This window comes from Zingiber officinale, chromosome 9A (assembly GCF_018446385.1).
Source record: "Zingiber officinale cultivar Zhangliang chromosome 9A, Zo_v1.1, whole genome shotgun sequence".
Lineage (NCBI taxonomy): Eukaryota > Viridiplantae > Streptophyta > Magnoliopsida > Zingiberales > Zingiberaceae > Zingiber > Zingiber officinale.
In genome coordinates this window covers 26,811,088-26,837,215 of record NC_056002.1, presented here as the reverse complement: position 1 = coordinate 26,837,215, position 26,128 = coordinate 26,811,088, and the positions used below count along the sequence as shown (strand labels likewise).

Here is a 26,128-nt window from a genome sequence, read left to right as displayed (position 1 = left end):
GCTTCTCTCTGCGCTCTTGCTACTGGGGCTACTGGTGCCGTAGGCTGGACTGGTGGAACCTCTAAGATCACTGGTGTCGCTAAGTTAGGCTCCGGGGTGACAGTGGGAGTGTTCTGCTGACTAGCCTTTAAGGTGGCTATTTCCTGTTGCTGTTCAGCTAGCTGCTGTTGTAACTGAGCCACTAGTGCTGTAAGGTCTGCGGGAGGCACTGAACTGCCTGCCTCATGCTGGGGCTCAGTAGCTGGTGCCCTTCTAGCTGGGCGTCCTCTTGCCATTTCTAAAGACATAGAGGATACATATGACTAATACAAGCATAATAGAATAACTATTGTTATCATGTTAACTACTATCATAAACAAGCATGCTTCAGTTATATCTAAACATGAAAATAAGAAACATAAAGAAAGTGAGAGATGTTCTTACTTGGAAGCTGCAGGTTCAATGCTGATGTGTGTGTAGGAAGTATGGAACACTGCTCTGATACCACTCTGTAACGACCCGCCTTCTACTAACTAGGCTGTAAGGCCGATCGTTACGTAATGCTGTGCTAAATTACTATTGCGAAAAATCTGGATTGATTAAAACTTTACTAAACTGATTACTGTAAAATCAGAACTTAATATTCTAGGTGTACCTAGGAGTTGTACACATGCTAGGGAAGGTAATCTATGCCTCTCGGATGTCCTGCTAGCTGTAATCAGACATTTCAATCGATCCGTGAATCGATTGGGCTGTCGGATCGATCCAACTTGACACTGGCACGGAGAAACGCTCTGGATCGGTCGGCTGACCGATCCGCAAGCCATCTCCCTTCTGTATGCGGCTGGATCGGTCGGTAGACCGATCCAGAGGCTCACTGATCGGTCGACTGACCGATCAGTGAGCTTTGTACTTCTCTGTTTGCATCTGGATCGGTCGGCTGACCGATCCATAAACTCTCTGTTCGCGACTGGATCGGTCAGCTGACCGATCCAGTGGCACAACTTAACTCTGATCGATCCGTAGATCGATCGGAGTTTCTGATTTTGCACTGAAACTCTGATTTCAGCACTAGTTCGTGCCAAAACCTCACACAACGATTATACAATGCATGGAAAACATTCTAATATCCACTGACTAGCATTCTAACATGACATAGTGCAAGGTTTATTAATTCATAGCATTTAAACCACTAGAAATGCATAAAAGTATCTTAAGAAAAGAAACTAAGTTCTTAATTTGCTAAACTTCCTAAGGATCTTCATTCCAGGTTCCTGCCACACACACTATCTCTGCATTGACCTCCAGCTTCCTCTGCTAGTCCATCTTCCCTTTACCTTTATCTGCAGTATAAGGGAAAATAGTATCTGTAAGCTTTAAGCTTAGTAAGAAACCATCTACCTCACTAAAACATGCAACGATGCAAACATGTTTTTAAAGAATGCTATTTAAAAACATGCACTGAATTTGCTAAAGCATGGCATACTGAAGTTACATGGCATAATTACTGAAACATGGTATAAATACTGAAGCATGGCATGCATAACAAAATCTAAGCATGGAGCTATCTCATGGTATCAACTAGGAGAACTAAACTGAAACTGAAACTAAAACTGAGCTAAAATTGAGCTAGTGCTGATCTTAAACTATAATCACATAACTAAATTATGAGTTTGAAAGCTATTATCGTAATAAGTGAAAATAGTAATCATGCTGCTGTTTGGGCCCGGCAACTGTACTTGCTGTGCGCGCATCCCTAACTAGACCCGGGGTTGCAAATTCCGAATCTAGTAGGGTTTACTAGGTTAGATAAACCTAGGGACGACTGTGGGAGCCCAACCCAATGGATATCTAATCCAGTACAGTGCCACTGAAAATAAAATACTGAATATAGCTACTAGTTGCTTATTTTGCTGTTTCTAGGTTACCTGAACCTAGAACTAGGTTATATGAACCTAGAGGCAACTGTGGGAGCCCACCCATTGGACCATAGTCCCATGTAAGCTGAAACTAGACTAATATACTGATTTAAATGCTACTAATGCATTTAACTGAGCTGTTAAAAATATCTGAGGTAGTATTTAGCTACACTAGTGATTTTGTCGGAACACTTGGTGTGCTCCAACTCTCCCCTCTAATAGGGAGACCACCTCTAGGCACCCGACAACGTCTAGAGCCTCCAACTGAAGGAGAACAACGTGTCTGGCCCATCTAGAGGTGCTCAACTAGATCCCTAATCTGCGAGGAGGGTTTAAACACACCCTGAGTGCCGAAAAATCTGCATATAGCTAAACTAAAGGCATGCAATCAAATGAAAGCTACTTATACTGCAGGTGAGGGGTTTCTTACCTCCTGTTCGTAATTTCTTACGATTATAGTCGCTAGGTTTCACGGAGGAGAGATCTCTTCAACGATCTTCTCGCGTCTATGCGTTCCTCTCGCGAAGAAGAGCGTCCTCGTGCCGGAGTTGTCGCCGGAAGATGACCTTGGGGCCCTAGGGAGGGAACCCTAGAGTTGGCGCCGAGAGGAAGAAGGAGAAGGGAGGGTTGCGGCGTGGCTAGGGTGAGGAAAGAAAGTTCACGGTGGAAAATAATCTCCTCACTTAATAATTTTCCTATTTATATTTAGGAATTAATTCGCCCAACTCCCATATAAATTTAATTGATTCCCTTTCCTTTCAGCACGGCCCTGCTGGGTTCAACCGGTTACTTAAGCGGTCTAAAGGTTTAACGGACCCGAGAGGTCCCGGGTTCGATCCCCACTTAAGCTATTTTGCTTTTCTAATTATTTTTGCTACTTTCGCTACTCTAAAAATTCCGGAAAAATATCTAAAAATTCCAGAATAATTATAGAATATTTCTAAAATAGTTTTGAGAATTTTCGGGCGTTACAGCAAAGTTATCCCTGGAGAAAGCTTAACTACCCAACATAGGGTAGTAGTGTTAGATATACACCTCAACCATAGTATCAATAGAAAGAAAATATATACAATTCCTAGAATTAAGTGGTGGAAGTTAAAGGATGGGAAGCAACATATATTTAAAGAGAAGGTAGAAGTACAAGCATTAGGTGAAATATATGATGACTCTAATACAACATGGGATAAGATTGTATCAAAGTTGAAAATAGTAGCTAAGAGTGTCCTCGGTGAGTCAAAGGGGCATGCACCGCTAAGTAAAGAATCTTGGTGGTGGAATGAGAAAGTACAAGAGAAAGTGAAGGAAAAACGAATAACTTATAAGGAATTATATATTTGTAAGAACGAGGAAAATTTAAAAAAATATACAATAGCCAAGAAAGAAGCTAAGAAAGTAGTGAGTGAAGCAAAAAATGAAACTTTTGAACGGTTATATCAAAAATTGGATACAAAAGAAGGGGGAAAAGACATCTATAGAATAGCTAAAGTGAGAGAAAGAAAAACAAGAGATCTTAGCCAAATAAAATGTATTAAAGATGAATGTAATAGGGTATTAGTAAGCGATGGAGAAATAAAAGAGCGGTGGAAGAGGTATTTTCATCAACTTTTTAATGAAGGTTTAGGAGACCAACTTAACTTAGGTAATTTAATTAGGTCAAATGAGCATCGAAATTTTAATTTTTATCGTAGAATTCAAACTTCAGAAGTAAAACAAGCTTTAAATGAGATGCACAATAGAAAAGCCGTTGGACCATATGATATTCCGATAGAGGTATGGAAGTGCTTAGGGAAACAAGGTTTTGAATGACTTATAAAATTATTTAACATGATATTGAAAACGAAAAAAATGCTTGATCAATGGAGGATAAGTACTCTAGTTCCCTTATATAAGAATAAGGGAGACGTACAAAATTGTGCAAACTATAGGGGTATTAAACTAATGAGTCATACTATGAAACTTTGGGAAAAAGTAATAGAAAAAAGATTAAGGAAGGAGACCACAGTGACAGAAAATCAATTTGGGTTCATGCCTGGAAGGTCGATAATAGAAGCTATACATCTTCTTAGACAATTAATTAAAAAATATCGGGAGCAAAAACAAGATCTACACATGGTATTCATTGACTTAGAAAAGGCATATGATAGAGTCTCAAGAGAAATTATATGGAGAATTTTAGAAAAGAGAGGTGTTAGTGTAATATATATTGAAGTAATTAAGGATATGTATGAGGATGTAACGACCAGAGTAAAGACTTCAGGTGGAGTAACTGAAGCATTTCCAATAAAGAAAGGGTTACATCAAGGATCAGCTCTAAGTCCCTATCTTTTTACATTAATTATGGACGAACTCACTGCACACATTCAAGACACAATACCGTGGTGCATGTTGTTTGCAGATGATATTATTTTGGTAGATGAGACACGTGAAGGAGTAAATGCTAAGCTAGAATCTTGGAGGGAAACACTAGAAGAGAAAGGTTTTAAGCTTAGTAGATTAAAGACGGAATATATGAAATTTAAGTTTAGCAATATTAGAAGTAATGAAATAATTGTTAAGATAGAAGAGGACGAGTTGCCTGGAACTGAGAGATTTAAATATTTAGGATCATTTTTACAAAATGATGGAGGGATTGAGAGAGATGTCTTACATAGAATACAAGCAGGATGGATGAAATGGAGGGGAGCGTCGAGTGTTTTATGTGACCGTAAAGTACCTCTTAAACTTAAAGGTAAGTTCTATAAAATCGCAGTTAGACCTGCTATGTTATATGGAGCTGAATGTTGGGCTATAACTCGAGCACATGAGCAGAAGATAAGAGTTGCAGAGATGAGGATATTAAGGTGGATGTGTGGACATACGAGGATGGACAAAATAAGAAATGAGAGCATTAGAGAGAAAGTAGGAGTTGCATCTATTGAGGAAAAACTCAGAGAGACACGTTTAAGATGGTACGGATATGTACTTAGACGACCAATAAATGCTCCAGTTAGACGATGTGAAACTATGATAAACATGCATATAAAACGAGGAAGAGGAAGACAAAAAAAGACTTGGTTAGCAACAATAAAACAAGATAAAATTTATTTAAATATAGATGATGATATAATAGGAGATAGAGCGCAATGGCGTAAAAGGATTCATACAGCCGACCTCACCTAGTGGGAAAAGGCTTGGTTGTTGTTGTTGTTTTGGGGTTGTCGTCTTTCATCTTTGGACACTCATGCTTGTAGTACCCTTTTTTGTTACACCCATAGCATGTGATATTCACCTTCATGTCATTTGACTTGATTACCTTTTGTAGGTCCTTCTTTAAGAAATTATTCTTTCTTCTTGTGAATATTTTTCTAACCATGTTCACAAGTTCTTCTTCTTCTTCTTCTGAGTCAGATTCAAATTCTGACTTTGGTTTGTTCTTGTGTTTAGCTTCTTTTGAGGGACCCGCAAAAAGTGCAATACTTTTCTCGACCTGCTTTGAGTTAGTTTGTTCATGGAGTTCAAGTTCACAAAACAACTAATCTAGTTTTAATTTAGATAGGTTCTTAGAAATTTTGTAGGCATCCACAATGGATGCCTACAGTGCATTTCGAGGAAAAGTATTTAGAAACTTTGGTCTAACCTAGTATGGGAAGTCGTCACCGTTGAAGAGGGAGGACGGACAGTGTTGTATCCCTTGTTTTGGGTCATTTAAGTAACCTTTACACACAAAATAAATGAAAAAAAAAAGAGATCCCAACACTAGGTATTTGGTTAGCAGTGTGAGAGATAATAAAAGTATTTAGAAATTTGATTGGTGTTGTACCAATTCAAATTATTTTGTAATGAAAAAAAACTTTATCCAAAGAGGTAATTATATCGATTTGAATTATATCGAAAAAGCTCAAAAACGGAAAGAGATATTAAAAATAAAAAAAAAAAATCACCCCTTGCCTGATTGATTTAAAACTAAGTTACGCAGCGAAAAATGAAAGCAAAAAATAATAATGCTAACACAAGTTGTTTTTACTTGGTTCGGAGCCTTCGACGACTCATATTCCAAGGCACGTACTCGTCAAGTGCTTTCATTGGGCAATCCACTAATAGTTCGAAATGGTTACAGATTTCAAATACAAGAAATATAAAACAGTGTTATCAACAACAAAAGAAAAGGATCTTGTTCGCCGGTTGTCGGAGGAGCTTTTCAACGTCGCAGGAGCTTTTTTGGACACTGAGTAGAAGAGAAAGTCGTAGCAACTGTTGTTTTTAAGCTCCTGGTCGAAGGCCTTTAAATAGGTCCATTCCGGGCGCCTGGACCACGTGGCTCGACCAATCGATGTGCTCCACATCAGTTTATGGATCATTTTTTGGGTATGGACACCTGACTGAGTCCAAGCGCCTGGACCTCCTGGGCGCCCTTGGTCCTACACGGGCGAGCCTAGTCCGGGGGCCCGGACTCCAGGCACCCAGACCCCTTTTCTTCAGCAGCTTCTTCCTTGCAGAAAAAGGTCAGTCCAGGAAATAGAAAAATGTTTTTATTCTACAAAACAGAGTTAGCACAACATGATAAATTATGAGTAGTAATTAAATCCTATCTCTCTGAGACCAGGATCTAGTCAAGGCCTCAGTTTAGGTTTCCCAAATGGATCTAAGCTGGACCGACACCTACAATTCCCTCAACGGGGAACGCGTCTTCACTGGATGTCTCCTCCAGTTGTTTACTTTCACTTACCAACTGTAGTCACTTGACTTACCTCTGACCCACCAGATCTTCCCGCCAGTTGTCAAGTGTAACGACCACCCTTCTTACTACTACTACTACTCTTTAAGGGTGACCGTTATTTAACTACTAACTCTACTTAACCGGTATGATCGAAACCACGAGGAGTCTTTACCAAAAAATTTTGACAAAGTCTCCCTTGTACCGGTGACCATAAACTGAGATACAAACATAGTATATATCAGCCACAGGTGGTTGGAACATATAACAAACTCTCACGCAGTTAAATAAGTGTCAAACACCAAAATAACTACTTATTAAACAAAACTCATCTCAGCATGCAATCTAAAACAAGGATGAACTCAAATGACATGAACTATAAAGTATAATCTCAAATGTTTACAGTCCACTAAAACACGGAAAACTTAGTAACGTCCCAAGTCTCTCCCATAGTCTTGGCATCACACACCATCCGCACCTCCTAGTCGCCTTCCTTTGCTATAGCTTTTCCTTTCCTTTATCTGCAGTAAGAGGAAATGCAAACTATAAGCAAAATTACTTAGTAAGCGCTATCTAACTCACAAAAACTTGGATATGCACGTATACAAGAAGAAACTAGAAACTGTATGCTTTTAAAAGAAAACATATATAGCTGCTCATGTTAAAAGTACTGAAGCTAGGAAATAAATCTACTCATGCATATTCATTAGCAAGCACTAAAATCTACATACTCATGATATACAAGGATAAAACTGCATGCTGGAAGATAAGACTAATCATGCTCAATAAACTAATCAGGAAACAAATAAAACTAATACTGCATGCTTCGAATTAAAAGAAACTAAACTGGTTGACTCTAAACATAAATGAAGTTTGCTTCATTTGTTTCAAAACTTATACTTTAATACTTCAAAATAATAATCAACTTCTCTTGGGCCCAGGCGTAGTACCAAAGCGTGCTCCCTAATAGAAACTGGGGTAGCGACCCACCAGTCCTACGAGGGTAAAGACCTCGGTCTTACCAGGGCCAAGACCTCGGAATTGGTCACCTGGATTTGTTTAACGACAACCTCGGAAGTCGGGTACTAGCCTCTTTAAAAAGTAAAATACTTGTTATCTTAATTATTTCTTCTTTAAATGTCTTGGCATTTTAACAAGCACCTTGTGTGCCAAAATCACTAAATTCTTGATTTTGGGATCTACTTAAGGCCTTGGCCTTTTTCTTTCTTATACTTGTTAATACCTCTATTAAAAGGATGTCTCATACAAAATTGCACTAAAATGCTTATTAACATTGCACTGAAATGCTTAACAGAATTGCATGGAAATACTTAATAAAAATGTACTGAAATGCTTAATAAAATCTACTCTAAGATTGGAGTTCTGCATATAATACATATCAAAATCTGCATGCCATACTTATCAAAATTTGCATAGCAAAGAAATCTAGAGATCTAAAATCGATACTGCTCATGCTTGAATCTATAGCAAGGAAATAGCAATATAGTTCAATACTGCCCATGCTCAAACCCATAACAAAGAAATGGAAATAAGATTCAATGATGCTCATGCTCAATTCTATAGCAACGAAATAGAAAAATGAAAGCTGATCATGCATATTCAATAGCAAAGGGAAAAGCTAGAAAAGATACTGCTTGAGCTCTACTAATAGTAAGGTGGAGAAATCTGATTTCTTCAAGTATGCTACAACAGATTTAAATAAATGAAACCACTTGCTGCTTTTAAATTTCAAGCTATCCTAATGCTGTACAGAAGAAAATCTGAAACAAGGAAACAATGAAACACTTGCTGTACAGAAAATCCAAGCATGGAAACAAAGCACACTAGTTGTACAGAAAATCTGAAGCATGGAAACAAGGCACACTAAAATCCAGACTGCAACAAGCTCCAAAAGGGGTTGTTCTAAGCTCTGATAAAGTTGTTCATGGTTACAGAAATGCAAACAAAACTGGGATGCTAAAACTATGATGCTAGTTAAGGTAACAAGGAAATCTAAGTTTGATATGTTAACTTCAAGGGTTGTTCATTTCTGCAGCTCACACATTGGATCCGAAACTTCATGTATATAAATTTATCACCCAACCGAATTGCTAAGCCACATGCTAATCTAATTAATTCTTTCATTTTCTCCAGTCTAACAAATTGAATTGTGATACACTACAGCAAGGAAACTAATTACTGCTATTAAAACATATAAACCATTTCTGCCCATAGCCCTAATCCATGAAACCAACAGCATACAATTCCTCCCGGAATTGTGGCACGGCAGGTGACCAAAAGGAGCTAAATGCTCCTCACACTAAATTTTTATTTGAGACTCACGGCAGAACAATGAATCCAAAAACTGTATGCTAAGTATAAGGGTTGTTCCGGCTTGACAAAACGAATAGCAACAAAAGAAACGTAACCCTTGAGGGATGTTGTGAGGGGCATTACCTTATCATTTCACCTACAGGCAAGCTTTAAGATTTCAAGCAAAGCTTCAAAAACAAGGAGAGGAATAAGAAATAAACCTCGGAGCTATCCTACTGCAGGTGATTAGCAACTTACCTTAGGTTTTCTTGGACTTACAACCGAAGGGGAAGGCTCTAGGGATTCAGGTGAGCTCCAAATCTCGGCGATTTTGGCCCCCTCTTCGTGATCCCGGCTTCTCCTCGACGCAAGGATCATGACGGTGAAGAAACCTTCGAAGAACGCCCTCGTCGGCCACCAGAAACGCCCCTTGCTTGCTGCTGCGGTTTCGCCCGACGAGAAGCGCCGACGTGAGAGGGAAGAGAGGTTTCGGGAGAAATAATTAGGTTTTCGGGATAATACTTAAGTTCTCTTTTTTTATAACTAGGTATTCTATTAACTATTACCATATAAATATATTTCTCTCCTTCCTAGATTAGCATAGCCCGCTTGCACACTTGGTTAGCCGGATCCGCTTAAAACTTGGTTCGGCCGGAGGTCGCGGGTTCGAATCTCGGCTTGGATATTTTTTTTTGTCAAAACTTCTTTCGTCTAGCAAAAATACCAAACGACCTCCAAAAATTACATAAAAATATTCTAAAAATTTCTAAAAATCTCTAGAATATTTCTATAGCATTTCTAAATATTAATAAGGACTTTTAGAACTTAAGACAAGGAAATTTGGGTCGTTACATCAAGTGCGCAGACCCAATTGGACTTCAATCGGTTGTCAGGTCCCGCAGACCCAACCGGACTTCCCGCCAAATATCGGGCCTAGCGGTCCTATCTGAACTTCACACCAACTATTGGGTCCCACGGACTTAGCTGGATTTCAGTATGGTGTCAGGTCCTTTAGACCAATCAACTTTTGCACACTTGGTAAAAATGTTAGACAACAAAATACTCTAACTTTAGATCCCTTGTCATTTATCAAAACATGAGTTGGATCATTAGTGCAAATTGCACCAACACATGTTTATATGCTAGTGAAGTTAGATCGAGGTGTGATTATAGAGGATTCTATTAGATGTGATTATTCATTTTTTGCTTATCGTAACGTTGTTATATCCTAACGATCTTTGTCTCTCATTTATGATTGAAAGAGTTGTTAGTCGTGGGTATATATTCTGTCGACCATTGTCTCATATTTGTGGTTAAGAGAGTTGTCAGCGATCATGATACATAAGACTGCCCACGGGACCATCCATGGTAATGTGTATTGTTACCCGTAGTCCGTGGCTAGATAACTTCGTATAACTTGTTTGCCCACGGGATCATCCGTGGTAGAGTGCTCTCCTACAGACAATAACCACTTATACATCCTATCTGTCCATGGGATCATCCGTGGTAGAGCGTTCTCCTGTAGACAGTGACTGTTTACATACCCTGACTGCCCACGAAATCATCCGTGGTAGAGCGTTCTCCCGCAATCAATGGCTGGGGAGCTTGATAACTACCTTATCCTATTTGCCCACAAGACCATTTGTGATAGAGCGTTTTCCCACTGATAGTGACTAATTATATACCCTGATTGTCCACGAAAGCCATTCGTGGTAGCATGTTGTTGTGCTAGTTAAGACTTGTTATATACTTGTTATGTGTTGAGTTTATACTGGTGGTTTTTGGATGTACTGTATATACTCCCGATTTATTGGTTATACCTAGTGGAGCAGGTTAGTGGAGGATTACATTATTGGTTAAGATTTGTTTAGTAGATGATTTTATATTGGTATTCTTACTTTTGTAGTAAGTATCATTACTTGAGATTGTATCCTTTAATTTTTCTTACACTATATTGTTCATGCACTATCTTCTTATACCCACTGAGTTGTTATACTCACTACCCCTTATTTTTTTCTCTATTTCCAGGTTAGCAAGTAGAGAATGTGTCATGTTGTTCAGAGGTCCTGGCTGTCGGTCCCACTCATTTGGATTCTCCTTTTTGAGTCGTTTGATTTATGTTTTCACTACCTTTGTTTATGGTTGTATTTCTTAGTTGAATCTTTGAATTTTATTATAATAGTTTAACTGTTTAGTTTAATATGATTAAATGTATATGCATACATATACGTATTGACATTTGTATCTTGTTAGTGTTATATTGATTTGAATTTGTTCGGTATTTATTATTTCTTATACTATCTCTGGGGATCCCGTTCCATTGATTTTGGGGCCTGGAATTGGAATCGGCCTGACATCTGGTTTAGCCTGACGATGTCAGTCAACGAGCAATCGATTCTTTGACCTAGTTACAAGCGAGGCCCGGTTTGGGCCGGATCCGACGGACCTGGGGTCACGTCTAGGAAGTGAAGAGATGAAAGATATTGTCTCAAAAATGGAGACAAGTAAAAGAAAGAAAAGATAAAATGTTCGATGGAAGGGTAAACTGAGAATTAGATATGCTTTTTGTGAACGAATGAAATCTCCTTTTTGTGAATTCTAAAATTTTAGGTACGTCTTTTTGAGAAATTATTATACTTTTGCACATAATAATATAAATAAAAAATAATTAAAAAGTATCTTTAATATGAGATTATTTTTAATTCAAGATAAAACTTATTAACTTATTTACGACTTAGTAATTGTTTGATAGAATAAAAATAATTTTTATTCTTTAAAATATTTTTTAAACGGACGGATGGGAACACATTCCTGCTTTGTAGGATCAATTCGAATATTTTTAATTTAATATCAAAAAAGAATATTTTTGTCTCCATTTACGCGAGAATCCTATTCGCCCTTCCTCGCCGAGCCCTACTTCGTAATTGATTCGCAAGCGCCGCATACGTTCCCAAATGACCAGAACGCCCTCCTAAACGGTCTATAGAACTCCGGCCGATCGAAGGCTGCATCAGTCTTTTCTGCCGCCTACTCCTCCCTTTCGGTTTCCGGGGCGCGGCACAGCTACTGGCGATGATGCGTCGATCCCCTTCTCTTCTACGCCGCATCCTCCTGCCACGCGCCGATGGACGGCGATCAGTCACCTACATGCCCCGGCCCGGCGACGGATCTCCCAGGATCGTCACCCTGATCCCCGGCGACGGGATTGGGCCCCTCGTCACCGGCGCCGTGCAGCAGATCATGGAGGCCATGCACGCGCCGGTGTTCTTTGAGACGTTCGAGGTTCACGGGGATATGCCCGCGTTTCCTCCGGAGGTTATCGAGTCGATCCGGCGGAACAAGGTGTGCCTCAAGGGCGGACTCTTCACCCCGGTGGGAGGTGGGGTGAGCTCCCTCAACATGCATCTGAGGAAGGAGCTCGATCTGTACGCCTCGCTGGTTCATTGCTGCAACCATCCCGGGCTGCCGACGAGGCATGAGAATGTGGACATTGTGGTGATCAGGGAGAACACGGAAGGCGAGTACTCGGGCTTGGAGCACGAGGTTGTGCCTGGCGTCGTTGAGAGCCTCAAGGTAAGCGGCTTGATTTTGGGGTCCATTAGATTTTTTTTTTTTTGCACAATAAAATTATGGTAAAATTTACCGATTTTCTGAGTTTATCGTCTAGGTTAAAAGAGATTCAAATGGTTAGTAAATTGACCGGTTTCTCTTTGGACGAACTATAGGTATAATAGCCCCAAACTTCTTAGCAATATCTGTCATTGATTAAGGCTAGCCATCAAAATTCGATGTGAACCTATCAAAATCATCACTTGCTATTTTCATAGCCGTGGGGCCGTGGGGCCGCCAACCGTGTGGGGCCGCTGCGGATTCTACTTTTGTTACCATTGTTAGCCTTGCATTTCACCCGTGATATTTTCTTACTTCTTATTAAATTCTTAATTTTTTGGCTAGGTAATAACAAAATTTTGTTCCGAGCGCATCGCGCAGTATGCATTTGAGTATGCTTACCTTAACAACAGGAAGAAAGTCACAGCAGTGCATAAGGCAAACATTATGAAGCTTGCTGATGGGTTGTTCTTAGAATCTTGCCGTGAGGTTGCAACCAAATACCCAGGGATAAAATATAATGAAATCATAGTTGACAACTGTTGCATGCAACTTGTGTCAAAGCCTGAACAATTTGATGTCATGGTATGCTTCCTAATGCTCAGCCATATTATTAATTTCTCTAATTTTTCACCTTCCAGTGAAAGAATATTTCAAGTTGCTACAATTCAATGCAAGACCAAAATTTGTTCGCTAGTTCAACTTTATACATCTTTTTGATCGTTCATAGTTGAGAATTGAGTAGATAACTATATTTATTTATTGTTTTTCATTTTTGTGTATAAAGTAGACCTCCTTCCTATTTTACACCGCAGATGGTGAACTAGCCAATCAAGAATTTATGAGTTAATTATCGTGTTTGATTAGTGTTTGTACACTATTTTTGATACTGTATTTAAGTATTGAATTTTCAAACTGTTTATCCTAATTATACTTAGGAATTAAATCATGGACGAACCTGGAGGTACTTCACTTTACTATTGTCTGACAGCATTGTTGGTTAGCTTGTTATGTTTTGTTTGTAGTTAGCATCAACTGTGTTTTAAAAAGTAATCCATATATGACTTGTGAGGCCGCCTTTGCATATGCAACAGGGAACTTGGAACCCACACATGCCATATGGTGATATGGGCCCATATGCAGCTCACTCATATGTAGACCCATGAAAACATTCAAATAGTAGCAATCTAACTATTACTGGCATTAGCCCCTTCTCATTTCATAGAGATTTTAAGATTTTTTTTCCATTATCCTATACCGGGTTAGTTTTATCAAAGGATTTTATATATCATTTTAATTTGTGTTGAATTATGGATTGGATGAGCTTATTGACATACATACTCTGGGTTGATTGCATCTTGCTTGCTTATGAATTCTACCCTGAGCATCAATGAAATTTCTGGTACTAACAAAATGGTCTCACTTTTGTTTTCGTAACACCGGAAATCTTGCAAACACTGTCAAAAAGAGATTTAATATATTTTCCCAGTGAATTTGCAATGCATGTGTTTTTTAGAGAGATTTAAACTGTTATCTTTCATTTGTTTTTGCACCATATAATATTCAACTTGAAATGTACATATGTTATTTTGTATCCATTCCCGTGCTTTATAGCTCAATCTTCAAGATAAAATTAGTTTCTACCGCGATCTTAAAGTAGGTCCTACCGCACTATAACCTAATGTGTGACTTGATGAGATAAGATCTCTGTTGCTTATACTGATAATTTAGATCCTATCCTTGCAAAGTAAATCATATCCTAATTAAATTTGTTTTCTCTAGGCATTGTATTGTCTCCTCCTAGTAGATAGGAGCAATCCTATGCCATTCACCGATATGTTCATGAAGCTAACATAGTTGGTCTCGTGGCGATATCTTTATTCTGCAGGTCACACCAAATCTTTATGGCAATTTAGTGGCAAACACGGCTGCTGGAATTGCCGGAGGCAGTGGAGTTATGCCAGGAGGTAAAATTTTCTTGGCCATCTGATGTGCAACCTACAAATTACAAAAACTAACATGAACAATGAAATGATACACTTACAATAGCAATAAACATATTGATTAATTTAGTTAGAGCTTTAAAAGTCAAACAATTTTCAAAACCTATAAGTCAGTCTCCATGCTTTGATGAGGAAGAAACCTCATTGCCATAGTTTAAAATTGTTAATATAATATGGTCTTCACTATAGTATGAAACTAAGCATTTTGAATTGCCAGGAAACGTGGGCAAAGAACATGCAGTGTTCGAGCAAGGTGCTACAGCCGGCAACGTAGGGAACCAGAAGCTGGTGGAGCAGAAGAAGGCAAACCCGGTGGCGCTGCTGCTCTCGTCTGCCATGATGCTGCGGCATCTGCGGTTCCCGTCGTTCGCCGATCGACTGGAGACTGCCGTCAAGAGAGTGATTGCAGAAGGCGAGCGCCGGACCAAAGACTTGGGAGGAAGCAGCACCACCCAAGAAGTCGTTGATGCAGTCATTGCAAAGCTCGACTGGGTGAGCCACCGCTAAACCTCTCTCTCCGCTCGCTCAGGAATGACCGCCGCATGTGTATTTTTAAATTTATTTATAGTGATGATTTCTCGGATTCTCATCGGGGCAACTCCCATGGTTTTTTCTGTTCCGATTAATAATAATTTCATTTGTCAATAAACAAAACGGTCTTTTTTATTTCAATAATGACTAGCTTTGATTTATCGGCGATTTCATTACTTAAGTTTTATTTGTCCAAAACCTAGATTCATTAAATAAATGGATAGTGAAACTTCTCATGCGATTCCGTAATCGTCGTTGATTTTATTTCCAAAAGCGTCACGAATCGTGTAACTCCCCGGTTCATACCCGTGACGTGCCGAATCGGCCGCGGGGTTGCAGCAATGCCGTTCTCAGACGTCGACGCGGCGGATGCCACCCTCGAGCTCACCATCTTCCTCCACTCCGCCGGTGGAAGCAACCGTCTCAGGGGATCTTCCTCGTTCCTCCTCCTCCCTTCTTCCAAGCCCAAGATCTTCGCCGTCGCCTGGATCGACCCCACCGCAAAGCGATCCACCAAGTCGCTCTCCCTCAAGGGCCCCAGTCCCGATCTCCACCTCCCCCTCTCCCCCCGCGTCCTCCGCGACGCACAATCCACCCTGACTGTCCAGATCTTCTCATCTCGCTTCCCCTTCGGCCGCGGCGGTGCTAACGCAAGGTTGGAAGGCGCCGCCGTTGTCCCCCTCTCTTCGCTGCCCGCTGCCGCAGGAAAAACCCTCACCTTTCCCCTTATCCGCTCCTCCAGACGTTCCGAGGGCTTCTTCCGCATCTCTACACGCGTGCTTTGGAGCCTCGGTGCCTCGCCGCAGGCGGCTTCCCAAGCAGAGTGCTATGATTGGCTTCCCGAACACTTTGCCATGGCTCCGGCGACTAGCGGGGAGTTGGGATTTTACAGAATAGAGCCGAATGCGCCGCCGATTTCGGAAGAGTACGGCAGGCAACCGCCGAATTATCCATCCGAAGAGACCGCTGCTAGCCTTCCGTCATTTATGGCAAGACCAGACACACTGCCGATGCAGGAAGAAAACGACGGTAATCTTCATCTACCTCCATCAGAAAATCAACCGAAGCATGGAGGGTTCGCCCGTGCATGGAGGAGTTTCTGGGTCGGATTGGCGAGCGGTTCCGTCGCGGTTGCACTGATCGGAGCAACTGCCTTTTACGAGGGCTAAAGGAAACATCTTGGTGAGTGGTTGATTTCACCCTTCAAAGTGCAATTTTTGTCTATCTTTGTACAGAGAATTTTGCAAAGAGTGAATCGAATCGTAGAAATTAATAATCTTCTCTGGTTTAGAGTCTCCGTTCCACCATTTGTTGTGATCATAGCACTTGCTTTGGTATTGTTTTCTAGATTACGAAGATCTGCCATTGAATTGTAGATGAACTGATCAACTGACTGCTAAAACTACTGCAATAGAATTCCTACTGATGCACGATTTCGCTCATCCATGACAGTGTTTTCAGTGTTCATGCTTGCTCTTCTATAGTAACACTTGGTGTTCAATAGCTTATCTGGTTAGTCTCAAATCAAATGAAGTCCTACTTATTGAATGCGTTCTTGTTTTATGATTGCTAGTATGAACAATTGAGTTCTTGTTTATGAAAATTAAAGAATCAGCTATTTTGATCCTTGGAATGTTTATACTTTATGAGATGTTCATTCATGCTACAATATACTAATACTAGATCTACTGTTTGTTTCTTTGTGATTTGTGATGGTGTTTTGTTACATTTTCTTTCTTATATCAAGAGAATAGGTCAGATACTATAATACATTTAGCATGTTGAGACTCTTGAATAGCTTATAGATGATTTAGGTAAACTACATCAGTTTTAAGAATCAACAACTAGTTTCCTACTTTGCAATGGATGCTCAGATGTCGATCGATGAATTAGGACAATGATGCTGATAGGTGTTCGAAAAGAAGTAGGATCATGCCATAGAATATGGCAAGGAGAAAAAAGATGAAAGAAATAGAACTGCCTGAATCAAAAGCAGTAAAAGGATAGTTTAGTAACTGCACTAGGGATTGAGCTGTTCCTCCAATTTAACAAGATTTGTAGTTTGTTCTTTGTGACTGTAATATACCTTTAAAACTTAAAGGGAAGTTTTTCAAAACGATGGATAGACCTGCTATGTTATATGGAACTGGACGTTGGGTTATGACTCAAATACACAAGCATCATGGATAGCGAATAGTGTTTATCTAGGGGAAGAACTAATTAATAGGAGGCAAGTAGCATCATGAATTCCATGTCTGAGATCTCTAGAGCAAGAACATCTGATACCTATTAACACAAAGGACACGGACATTTGGCGATATGGCAGGGCAGTGGAGTTCATGGCCAAAGACAATTCCGACCATGATATATCACTTTAGAATCTATTTAGAATCGACTAGTAAGGTTTGGGAGAATCTTTGTATCCTTAAATGTGCGTGCTTGTTGATATTTTGAGAAATATCATCATGTTGAGCAATTTGAAAGGTGGGAAAAATTAAGATTCTTGATAGCTAGTGTTGTAAAGCTCTCAAAGGTGTCTTGTGTTGGAATAAATGACTCGGCTACAGAGGTTGAATAGATGGTGTGTTCGGTATCGCACCACAAACTCAAATTTAAGGTAAGTAGTAAGTGTTTGTGACAACTATAATCATGATAGCCGAACAAAACTAAATGTGAGTGCGAAGTGAAAACTAAATATAGCAATGCTAAATGTCAATATGGATATTTTACATTGTTCGAAGACCTCTCCTACTACATGGTCTAAGACTTGTTCCATACATCAACAGTTAGAAAGATTCCACTAATTCACCTCTTTATAAGAGGTAATCAAGAAAATTTTACAATTTGAGATAAACCTCTAAGGCATTACCTTGAGGTATACTATTGGGATTTTGACAATCTTGTACAAGCTTGACCATATTCGAAATTTCTCTAAATATAAATATCTTTAGTTCTTCCTAATTATACAAACAAAATCTAAGGGAAAATGATAAATTAGCTGGAACTTGAGAGGCAAGGCCCTTCTTTGAATGCTTGATTTTAATTTACAACTAATGAGATATTGTTCAATGAGGGTAGACCGAGGCCCCAATGGGCTAGGGCAGATTGTTTATGCAGTGATGTTGCCATAGATAAACTTGGGTTTGATTCTTTATGGGAGTGAAAGCTCCGCGGGTTACCTCATCCCCTTGCATGTGTTAATATTGCTGGACAAAGTCTTCTGTGATTTACCTACCATATCTAGCCTGGAGGTCGGCGATATTGGGTTGGTGAGCGTTATCATTTTTACCACAAATGAATATAGATCGAGTCTGAATTAACGGATGAATTTCTTTTAATGGATGATTGATCTAAAAATGTTGGGTTGATGGATCATCCGTTACAAGTGATTCCCAATTTATCTTAATGACTGATACAATTTTTTTGTAAAATTGAGATAATCATCCCTAAAATTAATCGATGTAAATTAAATATTTGACACTAACTAACAAAAGATATGTCAATTATCGAGTAAAAGATCCAAGTGTTGGTCAAATTAAGTGGTTTACTAAATATTAGTCTACTTAAGGGGCTCAACTAAATTTTAGTCTTTTATGTATACATTTATGTAAGCGCCTAAAATTACATTTCATATTTGATTTTATTGTAGGAATTTGGTCAACTAAACATCTAAAAGTTTAGACATTGAAAACTAAATTTAAAATATATATTTTTTCATTAGCAATTCAGTTCAAACAAAATTGTATCTTTCTCATTCACTCCACTCTTTCATAATACAAATATATCCGAACTAAAATCCTTGGATCTTATCCCAATTTTGATAGATACAATACCTCTACAAATAAACATATATGGGCAAATAATCTCTATTATTGACCATATCATTATCCTTACGTTTACTAGTTAAATTTTTTACTACTTTTTAGTCCCTTTAATTGACATAGACACAAACACTACACCAGGACGATGCGTTGATAGAGCAGAGGACTGAAAACCCTTGTGCCACCAGTTCAAATTTGATTCCTAACATGTAAATAATGTATCAGATAGATATTCATACAAATTCATCATAGTCAAGATAGCTCAGGATACATTTTCGTTAATAGTATAGAGCTTCCAGTTACTAATCTAGATGTATAGATATATATTTCCTGTTGGAGGGATTAGTAAAATATATGTATGATTATAGTAAAGAATAAAGTGTGATTATAGTGTCGTCTCCTTTTTATTTCTTATTTGTATTTTCTTTCATTTCTTAATTCTATATATTTTTTGTATTTATTCCATTTCTTCACTCTTACGTATGTTACTTTGACTTTTCGGGGTCCATCTAAGTAAGTTATGTGTGTGGTACAAAGTTCATAGTGCAGAACTCTTTTAATTCATTTTATTATTTCTGCTCATATGAAATGGATATAACCTTTTCCTAATTTTTGAATATAAATGAGTTTTTTTAGGTTATTCATAATATGAATTAAAGTCCGGTTACTTTCTTTCATCTAAAACGGGGTGTAAAAATCTTCCTTCATTTGAATAAAATTTGGAATAGTGTCATAGTCGTATAACTAAACATTAGTTTCTTATTCTTATCATTTAATGAGAATTTTGTATTTCATAGAAAGTAGGGATAATATGGTCCTTACGAAAGGGCCAACCTATATAACTTTCAGGCATTAAAATACGTTTAAGGCGTGGATGATTATAATAAAGGATTCCCAACATATGATTCACGTTTTTGAAAATCAACATTTCTCTAAATTCAGAAAACAGATAAGATTATTGGATATTTCTAGGAGCAAATACTTTTATACATATTTCTTCAGGTTTATCTATATCATACTCTATTCTCGTAAGATGATATACACTAGCTTAAAATCCCCTGGTGCTATATCATAGACGCACTGGGAGTGTAAATAATTGTAATAATATACATATAAAATGACAGCAATGGAATCCCAATCTTCAGTTTTTATTTATACTATTTCTATTCCCTGACAATTGAAGCCCAAAGATCTATGAACTAGCTCATGTTTTACTAACCAATCGATAAACGATCTTGTTGCATCTTTTTTTATTTATCCCACATTTGTATTTATTTGTTTTGAGTATTTCAATTTACAATGAAATTTTAAAATAGTGACTTATTTTTTATTTTGCACAAAAAAATTTACCTTTCCTGATTTACTAATTAAGGGGGGGATATTAAACTTTTGGATTGAAAAAATATTTTAAAAGGCATCCCTAAAGTAGATGCAGATTAATAGAGTAATTCTTGATCATAATTTCCAATATGAATACTACGCCGAACATAAAACTTATTATTGATAGTAAGTCATCAATTTTCCTGTTAAGACAGTTCTATCTTCAAAGATTTCTCTAGATATCTTCTTACGAAGTTTCGTTATAGCATCTATAACAACCTCCGGTTTACGTGGGCAGCCTAGGAAATAGATATCGACAGGAATGAGTACTATAAGAATCAGTACTAAACATAACTCTTGTAATAGTCCAGGCTCCCATAGCAATGTCATATTTTGATTTGGGCATTTGCTCATATAATCTTATTAAAGGAGCTATTTTCATTATTACTGTGTCGACCGTTAAAATGAGGTATGCTTGCCTAGAACTCGATCTTGGTACCAATCCATAATGATCAACGTCGAATCACGAGCCTTTTAATGAAGCAAATTCAATGAAACAACAATTGGTATCGTAAAGAAACGACCATAAATTAGAAAGTCTTGACCAATTCGAAAGATCATTCAATATAGTTGGAATAACTGAATTGGTATTTTTTTTGTCAAGTAGGGGAAACTGAATCAAATTCATAACTGTCTCAATGTAATCTTTTCTTTTCTTTTTATTTTTAGTTAAGACTATTCCAATGCTCCTTTTTGCCATGCATAAACTGAACCAATAATTAAGATAAGCAGGAAAAATGAAAGCTTCAATAAATACGGATACACCCAATACATCAAAACTCATTGCCCATGGATAAAGAAATACCGCTTCAACATCAAAAACAACAAAAACTAGAGGAAACATATAATAGCGGATTTGGAATTGTAACCAAGCATCCTTTATGGGTTCTATACCCAATTTATAACTAGATAGTTTCTCTAGTCCTTTTCTAACTAGGGCTAAAACTATGGAAATTACAAATGCAAAGATAGGAATAATGTTTGATATTATCAGAAATGTCCCTAAAATATTATATTCATGAAGCATAAATATAAATGTACTCCTATTAATGTGGAATATGCTGAATTATTTGATTCGAATAGAAAGTGTCGATTTATCCCGAACTTCTTATCTTAATTTAGGCAAAAGAAGAATATATTTTAATCAAACGGTATAGTTTAAAGTGTCCGTGGGACATATCTTTGTTTAAAGATTCACCTAAGAAAATTCTACTTACATTTTTTGTATTTCAATTCTATTTAGAGATGGTGTAAACATAGGGTGCTCCTTCTTACACAAAAAAAAAATTCTCTCACTTTGTCTTGAGTTCTCTATCCTCTAGAAAAAGATAATTCTATAAAAACAAGTTAAGAAAATACTAAAATATCTTATATTATACTATATATCCTAATATATATTGGGATATATATTAATATCCTAATATTTATAATATCCTACCTAAGATAGATATATATACACACACATCAAGGTTCATTGTCTTGTAAATATTCATGGTCATGAATTTATATTACATATCTTTCTTGATAGTGGATCTATCAACTCTATTGATGAAACAACCCTTTTATCAATATTACCTGCCACATTGTTAAAATTGCTACTCATCCTTTGGTTAGTACACAATTTGACGGTAAAACATTCACTCGTACGAGTTTGTCACCAATATCCATCTTTAATTTTACACCAATTGTGATACTTATAGTCCTCTTTCCCTCTTCAAACTTTGGATCAACCCCCTCTCACACTCTAATATGTATCTTATTTTTGACCTCAACTTTTTGGTTCAATCAGATCATGACATTCTCCTTACCAAAGATTATGTCCTTTTTCTTTTTACTCTTATCCTCTCCCCTATTGTCTCTGACTATCCTTCCACTGTAGGTACGTAGGATGATACCCCTCCGTCCAATCTTCTTGCTCCTTGTGCACCTCCTATCAAGGTAGTACCCAAGCCTGCAACTGTAGTCTAAGAACAAGAAACTCAGTGTAATACCACAAGTTCAGACTGTCAATTTTCGGATAAAAATTCTTGTACTAACTAGGTTAATTCGATCCTGTCTGTACAGGCAATGCCCCAACCTCTCACATTGGGATGGTGGGACCCACACTTAAAGTAGTGGGTCCCAGCCCCTCATTGTGAGAGGTTGGGGCACTGCCTGTACAGGCAGGGTGAAATTTACCTACTAACTACTGGTTAATGCATATGTTTTCTGACACTACCGAACATAGTATTTTGGAGCCCTTAATCTTTTAGGATTTATTCAATTACTTAGACATACTAGTCGATTTTTTAGCCACATCAAAGCTAGTACATTTAATATCTACCCAAACAGATATAGACAATCTAGTCTTGAGACTCGAACAGTCAGAAATTATAGGTGGCAATCCCACTAAATATTGGGAAAGGGATCAAATATATTGCAAATTGGCAATTATAAATTCTGATTTAGCAATAAAAGCAAGACTTACGTTACATTAATTGGGAAACAAAAGAATGTAAAATGCATATCCAACAATTATTAAAACTTGGAGTCATCCAACGAAGTATGTCAAGGTATAGAAGTCCAACCTTCATAGTAAATAAGGGGGTTGAACAGAAAAGAGAATAATCTAGAATGATATTCAATTATAAATGTCTGAATGATAACTGTCAAGAATATGGTATAAAATTCTAGATAAAGATCAACTACTTAACAAAATATAAGATTCCAAATGATATTCTAAATTTGATATGAAATCAAGTTTTTGACAAGTTAAGATACATCTAGACTCTATAAAATGGACAACATTTTCTTGTTCATAAGGTCATTTTGAATGGTTAGTGATGTCATTTGGCTTAAAAGAAACACTACAAATCTTTCAAAGAAAAATGGATATTATTTTTAAAACTCTAGCCAATTGTACATGTGTTTATATCGATGATGTTCTCGTATTCTCCAAAACAAAGGAAGAATACTATGCACATTTATATTTAGTATTTAACTTATTTGAACCACATGGCTTAATAATCTCTAGACGTAAAATGAAGCTTGCAATCAAACACATAGACTTTTGGGAGTAGAAATTGGACAAGGAAAAATCTCCCGTCAATTCCATATTACTTCTAAAATTTTAAGCTTTCCTGATAAAATAGAGGACACTAAGACACTTAGGTATTTTTTAGGATTACTCAATTATGTCAGACAATATTTGAAAGATATAGGGAAAATTAGTGGACTTTTATATAACAAAACATCAGGAACAAGATAAAAATACTTTAATAAACAAGACCTACAATTAGTCAGACAAACTAAAGACATGGTAAAATAAATCTCAATCGTAACATTACCACTTGATTCTTATTACCTAATTATCGAAACAGATGGTTGTAAAACAAGATGGAGAGATATTCTTTACCAAAAACCATCCAAATATGAACCAAAATATACAGAAGCCATATGTAGATATGCTTCTGGTTAGTACAAAGAAAAAAAAAAGGTCATTTCACTTCTCTTGATTATGAAATTTTAACAGTAATCTATTGTTTAGATGTTTTTCGACTTTTCATTTATAGCAAGTTAGAAATCACAGTTCGGATAGACTATGAAGCTATAGTAAAATATAGTCAACAAATAAAAGTTTAAGAAAAGGACTTAGTACCAAAATATGGTTAAAATTTATAGACATAATTATCAACAAAGGATTAAAGATTCAATGGAAACATATTAAGGTAATAATTCTCCGACTGATACACTTTCTAGACTTTTACATTAACTTCATGACTTTTGCAAGCACGAATAGACAAAAGAAAGTAAAAAAAATTTTTGCCATGAAAATCATAAGGTTTGGCAATTAGAAACTCCCATAGTTCACTCGCTACGAGGAACAATTCCACTTTACAACAAGAGAAAAGCTTGACCATATACAAACTTGTTTGCTTGATAACATATGGAACATTTCTACAATCTCAGGTAGTTCAAATTACAAGATCGCTATTATATATGCCCTGACTAATTACTTTCAAACAATGATATAAAAATTAGCTGTAAAAAAATTTTCTTGTTATGTAGTATACTCTGATACACAAGCAGGAGTCTTATACTCTGATACATAAGCAAGAGTCTATTATGACTGGGAAGAAATAGCTATTGCTTTCCAAGGGTGTGAGCATCCTTCCTTTAAAGGTTTCTACCCCCTACAAGAAGTCTTTACTACAGCAAGAGCAGTCATTAGCCCTAATTTCTTTATTAGCACTCTACTTAAAACTAGTGAAAAGCACCAATGAAAATTGAGGAACAAGAAAAGACTTATGCACATGCCCTAGCAACAATGCCTAGCTTCAACGTTGTTGAACCTACTATCCACAGACCAAAGTATTTAACTTTGGGACAGTTAAAAGTTCGATCAGAAGCCACTTCATCACAAAGGACATCAAAAGCAATAATATTAGGCCTTACCAATCCTATTCCTGAAGATATTGTCATCTACCTACGCAGGATGGCCGAAATATCTACCTTCCAGATTTTTACTAAGTTATGTAGCCTTGAAACTATTACATCAAAAGGTCCCAAAAGGAATGACAATTATCTATGAAGCAGAATTCAGCTCCAAAATCAAATGTCAACAAAAGAACGAAACTTGTGAAACTTCAGAAAAATATGGGTGTCAATGTCAACTAGTTTATTTTTTCCCTAAAAGTGCATATAAATATTGATACGTATGAGGCTCCAATAGTTAAAGGCAGGTTGATTACTCCATTCCTCTTAATAGACTACGGTCTTCTTTATAAATTATGGGTACATGATGTTGATTATATTTGAAACTTTTCAAAAAAAAATTGGACAAATCATCTCTTTAGCTCTTGAAGAAGAAGAGACATGCTATATGTGTTATTGACAACTCTCCTCCAGAATGGGTAGATTTGAAATTGAACCTGCTAGACATCTTATCAAAAAAAAAAAAAAACATTGATGAGCTTAATGGACAACAATCAAAATTTGATGACTGTACTTTTGATTTTGATATTGATTGGGATGTCTTTCCTTCATTAATGGATCAAGTCAAACACTGGAGAGCCTCTGTCCAAGGGTCCAACCGGACATGGGATCGACAACAAGATCCCATTGAGTACCTCCTAGCCGGAGAAACATATATTGAAAAAAATTATTAGCCCAGAGACATCAGAATCAGGTTCTCTCCCTTCTCTTTCATAACCCAACAAACAACATTACTACAGCACTACCAACGAAAAGTCGAACGATGGGCTCATAAAGCAAGAGCAACTTTAGCCCTTTCTGCTAGAGCTTATAGAGTAGTTCTTGCCAAGGCCCAAAGAAGTGAGGCCCAAGCCAACAACTCTTACAACCAACAAGCCCAGTTCAATGAAGCCCAGGGAACCAGTGCTCTACTTCATCAATGGATTCTATAGGTGAACAGAACCTTGAAAACATGCTAGAACCCTAAGGGTCTCACACGCCACTACCACTCTGACAGACTCACTTTACAGCTCCATCTCCTTTTGTCACCTTATTTCTCTCTTATCCTCTAGATGTCTTCTTTGCTATGCTCTTCACTCAGAAAATGGCCCCTTCCTTTTTCTCACCAACTGTCTTTCTTTCTTCACTCAGTAATTGACCTCCTGCCCTTTTCTCAGCAACTGTCTTTCTTCTTTCAAGAAGGAACTCTTCTCCGTAAAAGTCTCCTTCCTTTGCTCAACAATTGTCTTTCCTCTCTTTACTCTCTTCCTCTATAAAAGCTCTTCTAGTTTCGACCCAAAGAGACAAAGACCCCCGACGTGCAAGCAGTCTCAGCTCAGCAAGTTTCGTCTGTTTGTTCCTAAGTTCAGTGAGTTGATGTAATGTCCATATTTTTCCATCTGTATATACCGCATCTATGTAATTAAC

The 26,128-nt window shown here is 37.5% G+C and overlaps 1 protein-coding gene across 2 annotated transcripts; it reads left to right on the top strand.

Annotated features, from left to right (window-relative positions):
• The first annotated feature begins 11,902 nt into the window (after positions 1–11,902).
• LOC122021256 (isocitrate dehydrogenase [NAD] regulatory subunit 1, mitochondrial-like) lies at positions 11,903–16,665 on the top strand. 2 transcript variants are annotated; one of them, XR_006122485.1, is made up of 5 exons: positions 11,903–12,477; positions 12,859–13,098; positions 14,402–14,480; positions 14,734–16,229; positions 16,396–16,665. XR_006122485.1 is itself a non-coding variant. In XM_042579352.1 (4 exons), exons 1-4 carry the CDS (start codon positions 11,977–11,979, stop codon positions 15,021–15,023), a joined length of 1,110 nt encoding a protein of 369 aa, XP_042435286.1. In that variant the 5' UTR covers positions 11,903–11,976; the 3' UTR covers positions 15,024–16,356. The 2 variants fall into 2 exon arrangements, 1 of the variants encoding a protein (XP_042435286.1); XM_042579352.1 differs by lacking the exon at positions 16,396–16,665 and having other exon boundaries at positions 14,734–16,356.
• Positions 16,666–26,128: the final 9,463 nt, after the last annotated feature.